The sequence below is a fragment of the Aptenodytes forsteri genome, unplaced genomic scaffold (assembly GCF_000699145.1).
Source record: "Aptenodytes forsteri isolate BGI_AS27 unplaced genomic scaffold, ASM69914v1 Scaffold14, whole genome shotgun sequence".
In the NCBI taxonomy this organism is placed as follows: domain Eukaryota; kingdom Metazoa; phylum Chordata; class Aves; order Sphenisciformes; family Spheniscidae; genus Aptenodytes; species Aptenodytes forsteri.
In genome coordinates, this window is record NW_008794457.1 from 2,001,892 (window position 1) to 2,010,990 (window position 9,099).

The following is a 9,099-nucleotide window of genomic DNA, read 5'->3' on the forward strand; positions in this document are numbered from 1 at the left end:
CACCAGTACCCCCAAGTCCTTCTCGGCAGGGCTGCTCTCAATCCCTTCGTCCCCCAGCCTGGATTGATACTGGGGGTTGCCCCATCCCAGGTGCAGGACCTTGCACTTGGCCTTGTTAAACCTCATGAGGTTGACACAGGCCCACTTCTCCAGCTTGTCCAGGTCCCTCTGGCATGTCGACCGCACCACTCAGCTTGGTGTCATCTGCAAACTTGCTGAGGGTGCACTCGATCCCACTGTCTGTCATTGACGAAGATATTAAACAGTACCGGTCCCAATACGGACCCCTGCGGGACACCATTCATCACCAACCTCCATCTGGGAATGTTTTCAAGAGGGAATGTTTTTCTTCATCTGTGGGTCTCTAGAGGGAGGGAGATGGATCTTTCGCACAGGTCATTAGCCGAATGTGAAAGATGCAGGAGCACATTAGGAAGGAGCACTTGCTGGGCCAGCTGACACTTTGCACGTGCTCCAACCCCTAGTCCTCGCTGCCTTCTCCCCGCAGGTACAGCTGAATGAGAACATCAAGCGCGTCTTCAGCATCTGCAATAACGGCAAGTTCAGCTTCACCTTCTCGTGGGAACTGAGTGGCCCTGCAGCCCGTAAGCAGGTCCTTACCGTCACCCCTCGGATGGGCGCCGTGCAGGCGGAGGGGAAAGCAGAGACCCAGCTGGCTTTTCACCCACAGAAGATGTGCTCTTTGAAGGACGTAGAGCTGACGCTGCAGGTGAGGCACCAGCATTTCATACGGAACCTTTGCCTTCCCTACGCAGCAGCTTGGCAGCAGGAGCCCAGAGCGAGGGGTGAGCTCCATCACTAAAGAGCCTGAACGAGGCAAAGAGGCTCCTGCTGCCGAAATAAAGAGCCTGACAGCTTCTGAACAGAATATTTTAATAAGTGCTTATCCAGGACCACTTTGGGAAGCGCTTTTGTGGCAGGACGTTTCTGGCCCTTTCTGCCCCTAATTTGGGGGGGTCCTGGATGTGCATGGAGATGGAGCTGTTTCTCCTTGCCAGGCCCCTGCTGAGTCGGGTCCCATGGCTCAGAAAGCTCCTGTCAGCAGCATGTGGCGGTACTGCTCAGCACGTGGCTGCACAAAGCAGGGCCATGACTCTCCAAAAACCCTTTCCCTCTCAGCCCAAGCCTTCCACCTTCTGTTTCCATTCTAGGGTCCTTTGGCACCTGCTTTTCCTTATTGTTGCTGCAGCCAGCTGTCCCCCATCCTCTTTCTCAGCCATCTCTGGTGTTTGCAGTTGTAGTTCCCATCTCTTCGGTCGGCTCATGCTGTCTTTCTCCTCACCAGATCAGCAAGGGTCCCACGTTTACCTGCGTGTTTCTTGCCACCGTGGTAGTGCCCACTGTCCGCTTCTCCACCACCAGACTCAACTTTGGAGCCTGCTTCATCTACCATGCTGGGATGCCACCTGCCCGTCAGACCCTCGTCATCACGAACAAGGCAGACAAGGATGTGAGGTAGGCCTTCTCCACGCACTCCTTCGGCCCTTGCTTAGCACGTGCCTGCTCCGTGTCCTCGTGACCCCTGTGGGTGAAATCCTGAGGATGCAGGGAGAGGAAACAGGAGAGCCCTAAGCAGCCCTGATGTTGTCATCTGAGCACACACAGCCTTGTGACACCTCTGCTCCTCTTTGCTGTGCTTTCTGCCAGCTTGAACTGCTCGTTCACCAGCACCACGCACCTGGAGGTGGACTTCCCAGGGTACGTCCTGTGCCCAAGAGGGACAGTGGAGGTGCCCATCACTTTCTATCCCAGAGAGGTTGCGTCTTACCGTGAGCTCATCCCTTTTGAAATCAATGGTCTTTGCCAGCAGACTGTCGAGGTCCGAGGAAGGGGCACAGAAATGAAGGTGAGATGAAATCCAAATCCTAAAACTGCAGGTGGAGGGCAGCCAGCATGGCTTTCTCTCTAATTTTCCTCATCTCTTCCCCAGCCTACCATGTTTTGTTTTTCTGCCACGAGGGTGGCAGAAAACCTTTTCTCCTTTCCTTTCACTTTATATTAATCCCTCCTGCCTCAGGTTGATGTTGTGGAACCACAAGGAAAGGTGGTGAAGCTGGGAGCCCTCTCCGTCGGACAGACCGTGAAGAAGATTGTCACCATAGCAAACAACAGCGCTGCCCCTCTCACTTTTAAGCTCAGTCTCATGTCCGCCATGCCAGAGCTGCAAGAAGCTGGGGTAAGGCCCCTTCCTTCACTGGAGAGCACTTTGGTGTGCCTACAGGGATGCCTGCAGGTAGCTATGAGCTGCTCTGGGTGGGAGCTAGTAACTAATCACAATTGCATGCTGTCCTGTCCTCCCTGCTGGGACTGCTCTACCAGCAGGTACTTGCAATGTGAATGCCTCACCTGAGCTAGGTGTCGGGACTCCCCTAATAGCAGAAGCGAGAAGTAGGCACGATTCCTCTAACCTGTTCTAGACAGGTACGTTAGGATGTGGCCATGTATTTTAGATATGGAAAGGTAAGGGAGATAAACGAATCTTTAAAGGCCAAGAGTTACAGCTGTCTTGGAGCTTACATGAAATTACCGTAGAAGAGGTAGTTCAACTCGCCAAGGCCAGATGGACACATCACAGGAAAACACCTTTGGTACCTAGGAATGCGTATCAGGGAATGAGTGGGATTGGGGCAATGTTGGTGGGGACAGAACAGGAATTGGAAGACTCTTCTCTGACCCTAGCGACGGAGGATTCACAGCTCGATTGCCAGATGAAGTAGTCTCCACTCATTTCTTTGGGCAGGTTCTCTGCTTGAATCCCACCAGCGAACTAAGTCTGAAGCCCAAAGGAGATACCTGTAAAGTAGAGGTGACCTTCTCCCCAAAGTGCCGCATCCAGCCCTTCACCGAAGAAGTGATGTTGGAGTGCAACGGCCTGGTGCGCTCCCTCTTCATGGTGCGGGGCTCCTGCCAGGGCATCCGTGTGAGCTTGGACCAGGAACACCTCAGCTTTGGAGCAGTGGTGCAGCAGAGCTACACATCCCAGCGGATCATCATGCAGAACACGGGCGACATAGGAGTCAAGTAATGCAAAACCCTGTCCTCTCTGAGGGCTGAGAACTTGGGTGAGGGCTGGAGGGAGCTGTAGCTTGCCCAGATAGTTCCCTTCTGCTTTTTCATCCCAGTGGAGAGTTGTGCAGTCAGGCCCTGGAAGTTAGCAAGGAATACAGCCAAAAGCTTGTTTACAGATGGGTGCAGCTGGGTCCTGCCCAACCTGAAGCTTTATTGCCAGGTGGCTCGGCATCATGCCTGAGATCTGGTGGGAAAAGCCCACAAGAGGCTTAGAAACAGCACGCTGTGTTCTCAGCCTCCCAGTTGCTAATCCTTCCTTTCTGTCCTTGTGCTTTCCTTGGCAAGGTTTAAGTGGGACATCGAGAGCTTCAAGCCAGATTTCTCCATCAGCCCCACAAAGGGTTACATCTCCCCAGGAATGGATGTCCCCTTCGTTGTGACCTTCCGTCCCTCTAAGCTGAGCCGTGCTATCCAGTACGAGGGCCTGCAGTGCTTCATCCAGGGCAGTGAGCCGCTCCGGCTTACGCTGGCAGGATGCTGCATGGAGATCCCTGTGACCAGAGAGGTAACCAGAGCAGAGACAGGATGGGGCCCCCCCCTTACCCCACCATTTGCATCACATCTCTCCCAGGGCAGGGACTGGAGGATGTTTACGTGCATAGACTCACTCCTGCCTATCATCCTGCCTGGGTATCCCAGAGAGCTGAGAAAACCACTGGGCAGGATTCCCAAAATTTCTGAGCCCTGTAATTGCCTTCCTCCCATGTTAAAGGTGCTGCTCCTCCAGCGAGCACCTCAGCTGTCCTGGCTCTGCATTGCAGCACCCTTGCCGTGGGGACACCCTGCAGGGCTCTTCGGAGTCTCTGCCCACAGAGCCCCCCAGCTATACCCACAATATTGCGCCCGCAGCCACACTTTTTCTCCCTGTCGGGGCAGGGGGGCGCATTCAGCACTAGGGGTGGGCAAGGCATCTGCATCCAGCTCCTGGGGCACAGGGGTAAGCGTGGAGGACTCCTGGCCCTCACGGGCATTGCAGGAGGGTGCAGCTGGGGCATGTTGACTCTCACTCCCAAAAGAGAGCCCAGAGCTGCTCTTCAGCCTGCCCACGAAGGGGCTGTGTGGCTGCAGGTCTTGTCCTTGCACAGGGGAGAGATCCTTCCAGGACTTGCCGTTTTATTTCTCCCCTCCTTGGGAGGCGGCAGCCCCCTTCACCCAGCATGCAAAAGACTCATTCCTCTCCCTTCTCTAAGAACTCACAACTTGATTTACACCAAAAGCTGTGGCTCAAATGGAAATTTTGCATATGACAAGGAAAAGCTGCTCCCTGTTCGTGGAGCTAGTCAGAGTCTGAGTAGAAAGGATTCCTCGGTATGACCAAGCAGCCTCTGTGCTCCTCTGTTGCAGACACTGACTTTCACATGCGACGTGCGCGAGAAGCACAGCCAGACCGTCCTCCTGTCCAACCCAAGCCATGAGGCCTGGACCGTGCAACCTGTCATTGAGGGGGAACACTGGAAGGGGCCTGAATTTTTCCATCTAGAGGCCAACCAACAAAACAAGCCCTACAAGATCACTTACAAACCCCTAACCATGAGCTCTGAGAACAAGAAGCATCAGGTATGTGAGCTGTGCCAGCATGCTGACCCTCATAGCATGACCCTCATAGTTCACCCAGCTTTGGGCAGGAGGTTGGACGAAATGACCTTCAGAGGTGCCCTACGAACTGAAATTATCTTGTGATCCTATGTTGGAAGCTGGATTTCTCGGTGGCTAGAGGCCAGGTGTAAGGAAAGTTCAGGTGGGAAGTCTGGACTGACCACGAAACGTATTGGAGCAGCTAACCTAAAAAGCCAGGTTGTCTGAAGGTCCAGGAAACGAAATTTGTTCTGTGCAGCTCCTGGTCCCTGCCTGCGCAGCCCAGAGGGGCTCAGAGACCCCCGTGCTCAGCCCTGTGGGCTGCCCAGGCTCCCCGAGCCCTAGGCACGACCCCTTCTGCCAGCACTGCCCTGCGTGGGGTCCTTTTGCAGTGTGCAGGGAACAAGAGGGGCGAAGCTGCCCTGCCATTTCTCAGTGCCCCCCTGGCCACGAGCAGTCAGGTGGGAAACGACACAGGGATCTCTCTTGACGTCACCTTCAGTAACGCAGGAGCTTTGGAAAGAGCCCTTCCTGCCGGTCTCAGGCTGGGCAGGTGGGGTGACTGGCCCCTCTGTTTCCATGGGTGCTGTTTCTGAGACACACCAGGGACAAGCTCTTAAATCGTGGGGGTCAATTCAGAACAGCTCTGGGGCGCTGGGGGTGGGTGTCAGACACCTGCCCCTTGGCCCCCTCCAGCTGATCTTCCATCACGCCAGAATTCAGGCCAGAGCAAGAGTGGAGACCAGAGACTTCTGGGCTCAATCTCCAGGGTGCGGAGCAGATCTGTGTGCCCTGTAGGGTTGCATGTGCTCGGTATCTCTTTAACGTACAGCCTTGCAGGAGGAGTCCTGCAGTTTTCAGCTGCTCTGGAGGTGACCCGTTGGCACCCGAAATGAGTACTGGATATGAGCTTTTCATGGCCCACCCTGGCTGGTGGGACCCTGCTGTGTTAGCTTACAGGCTGCTCTCTCGGCAATTATGCCGGAGCACTGCCGGGGCAGTCGAGCTTAGCGGGGACTGCCGTCCCCTTACCACGGCTGTCCCTGCACGAGCACAGGGCTGGCAGCTGATGCGCCCGAGTTAGTAAGGCAAGTAAAGGGGTGTTAGGATGGTCAGACCGGCTCTGCTGTAGGGCTGGTGTTTCCTTGCTTTGCCCAGACGTGCTGCCTCTGTGTCCCGTGGCTGTGCCAGCCCGAGCGCCTGCGACGTTGCCATCTTCACAGGACACAGGGCTGCGGTCACAGCTCTGCCAGCTGGACCTGCTCAAAGCTGCTCAGGTGACAGCCTGAGGCATGGGACTGTCCAAGTGTGCTCAAGAGCCAATAACTGGTCCTGACAGAGAGGAGGAGAGCTCACTTATCCTATTACTTGTCTTCTAGGGCTCCATCTTCTTCCCATTGCCGGATGGGACAGGCTTGTACTACCTCCTGCAAGGGACTGCTGAGGCCCCAAAGTGTTCGGGGACCATTTTCCGGCAGGTGCCATGTAGGACTTCCTACACTGAGCTCATCCCCGTCTCCAACTGGCTGAACAGACCACAGAGGTGAGTCCAGCCTAGGAAGTCCCGTCCCATCGGCAATCCCTGCAGCAGCGCAAGGAAGGGCTTCCCACTGCCTGGAAGCTCCTTGCTGCAAGCTTTTCACTCTCCTTGGCCATGTCTGGCCATAGGTGTCTGGGATCACACTACCCATGTTCTGCCTGAGCAGACCCATCCTGGAGGGCTTTCCTCCAAGGTGGATGAGAGCTGGCTCCCTCTATGTGGGGCTGTGTTGTACCCTGACATGCCGGGTATTCTATAGGAGTCCTTCCCGTTGACCTTCACTGCATCCTTCTCACCCACAGGTTCGTCGTGGTGGTGGACATACTCAAACCGGAAAACCTGGAAAGCAGTTCCGTGCTGCAGGGGCTGGAATACATTGATGTGCCAGGCTCTGCCAAGAAGGACTACAAGCTCACGTTCCTCTCCTACAAGGAAGGAGTCTTTAACACAATGGTAAGTGGGGACACCAGGCTGCGGGGCCCTTCAAGGAGCTGTTTTCTGACTGAGAAGCTACACGCCTGTATTCATGCCTCCATGTGCCCACTGGTGGGTGTCCTAGGTGGGTACTGAACAGCAGGCACCTCTCTACACACCCCACTCGCGTGTCAGTCTCTCTGTGAGGGTCCCACTGAGGGCTGCTAAGCACAGGCGGGCCAGGACACTGGTGAGCTGGAAGCAATGGGCGATCAGGAGACCATGAAGTGTGGAAATACCACACGTGTTTTCCCCAGTCTTGCAGTCTTCCTAGGTGGCTGCTTACGGCCGTTCTTGGAAGTGGGGGGGCTCTTTGGGCTGGCTTAGCACAGCTGGTATATTTTTATGTGCAGAATGACCAGCGCTTCCCTTTTTCTCTGATTCAGGTGACCTTCCTCAATGAGGTGACCAAGGAGTACTTGTTCTACATGGTGACTTTCAAGGCCACCGCTTCGGGACCCATCGGCACTGTTGAAATGACCACTGCTATTCGTCAGAGTGTGTCTTCCACCGTCAAGGTGGACAACCCTCTGCCCGTCCCAGTGACGTTTGCCATAGATTGCAAAGTGCCCGACGTCAACGTTCCCCCACATTTCACTGTTCCTGCGCAGTCGGAGGTAGGAGCAAAGCTCATCCGGTACTCTCTCCTCTCCTTGCCGTCTTTCTGGGAGCAAGTGGGGGTGATGCCCTACGTGAACCATCTGGGGCTGCTTTCCGAGGGTGACAGCTCCCACCTGCTAATAATCTGGAGGGGAAGCAGTGTGTGAGAATATCCCTAGTAGGAACCACCCTGTGCTGGTGGAGTCTGCCGTGCTACCCCTCGTGATACGCTCCCATCAGGCCTCATGTGGCAGGTCCTTGTGCCACATGCTCCTTATTTAGCGTGGGTGTTTTCAGTTTAGAGTGGCTGCAGGGCATGCCTCACCCCACTGGCAGGCTGTTTGCAGCCTGGATTGATAGGAGGTGTGGTGTGGCCTGGGGGGAGTATAGGAGCATTCTAGGGTGGGAAGCTTCTGGGATTGTGCTGGAGGGCTCTCAGCTGTTGGGGACAGACCCCCAAGGGAACTCTCTCCCACATGTAGCAGGGCTCTGACCCAGAGAGAAAGAGTTGAAGCGAGGGAGGGTGCTGGGCTGCCTTCCAGCACTGCGTGAGCACACCAGGGACCGATTTCCCCTGTCCTGGGCCCTGCCTTCCCCATCTCTGCCTGACCCAGTAGCTTTTCCCTTCGTTCATCCCAGGCCGATCTTGTCTTTGAGTACCAGCCCCTGAAAATGGGTGAGAGCACCGGACGGCTGGTGCTCCAGAGCAGCGACTTGGGCTCTTTCTACTACAACCTGCACCTGAAAGCCACCGCGAGCAGGCCGGAGAAGCCCCTCTACTTCTGCACCACGCTGGGCTCTAGTCAGACCATCACCACCAAAATCACGAATTACACCCGACAGAAGACAGACTACCTCCTCCAGGTGACCCCAGCCTGCCCTGGGCTCTCGCTGGGAGGCAGCTCATCTGGCCAGCATCAGCCCTCTCCGTCGAGGGATCCTGCCCCTCTAGCTTGGCCTGGCCTAGCCAGATGGCCGTGTGAGCCCCGGGGGTCTTCCCACCAACGCTGGGCTTGTCCCCAGCCGCACTGTCCTCACTTGCAGACCCCTCTCTGCTGCCCTTGTTGGAGCTGCTTTTGCAGCTTCCGTGGTGCCTGGACTTCCACCTTCAACCCCAGCTCTGGCAGTAAGGTCTCTTGGGGTTTGGGTGCAGGTTGTCCCTGCTCGGCCTGTTTGGACAGTCCTTACGGCCTTTCGTCGTGGGCACTCACCGGGGGTATGGTGTGGGTGGGAGAGCTGCAGTGACAGGCAAGGGAAAGGGACCCCAGCCAGCATGATGGCAGGGGACCATCGGTTTCCTCACGAGGTGCCGGCTCTGCTTTTGTGACCCGCCCCCCCCCCCCCGTGGTCTCTTCTCTCCCCTCCCCCCCCCCCCCCCCCCGTGGTCTCTTCTCTCCCCTGTTGCAGACCAACTGCGCCGACTTCCAGACGGAGAAAACCATCAGCGTGGCCCCCGCCAGCCCGGGGGGCTCGGAGGTGAGCCTGGAGGTGACCTACGAGCCCTGCCAGCTGGGCGAAGCCAGGGCCACGCTGCAGCTCTCCTCCCCGCTTGGGGGGGAGTACAGCATCCCCCTCTTCGGCCTCGCCCTCCCGCCCAAGCCCCAGGGCCCCTTCCCCATCAAGGCCGGCGGCACCACCTCCATCCCCTTCAAAAACGTCTTCCTGCAGCCCACGGCCTTCCAGTACGCGGTGGAGCACCCGGCCTTCGCCGTCAGGGGCCCCGAGAGCTTGCGCTCCAAGAAGACCACCTTCATCACCGTCTCCTTCGAGGGCGGCCCGGCCCCCGTCACCAGCAGGCTGGTGGTCTCCTGCCCCCGGGC

General features: G+C 56.7%; 1 protein-coding gene across 1 annotated transcript in view; it reads left to right on the top strand.

The window, feature by feature from the left end:
• Positions 1–9,099, top strand: part of LOC103908466 (hydrocephalus-inducing protein homolog) — a 147,677-nt gene that overhangs the window by 65,941 nt on the left and 72,637 nt on the right. Inside the window, exons 55-66 of the mRNA XM_009290851.1 lie at positions 509–730; positions 1,307–1,476; positions 1,669–1,867; positions 2,039–2,197; positions 2,762–3,042; positions 3,376–3,595; positions 4,435–4,647; positions 6,045–6,208; positions 6,508–6,658; positions 7,066–7,296; positions 7,919–8,143; positions 8,687–9,075. Of these exons, the coding sequence (XP_009289126.1) occupies positions 509–730; positions 1,307–1,476; positions 1,669–1,867; positions 2,039–2,197; positions 2,762–3,042; positions 3,376–3,595; positions 4,435–4,647; positions 6,045–6,208; positions 6,508–6,658; positions 7,066–7,296; positions 7,919–8,143; positions 8,687–9,075 (2,624 nt within the window). The remainder of the gene's footprint in view (positions 1–508; positions 731–1,306; positions 1,477–1,668; positions 1,868–2,038; positions 2,198–2,761; positions 3,043–3,375; positions 3,596–4,434; positions 4,648–6,044; positions 6,209–6,507; positions 6,659–7,065; positions 7,297–7,918; positions 8,144–8,686; positions 9,076–9,099) is intronic.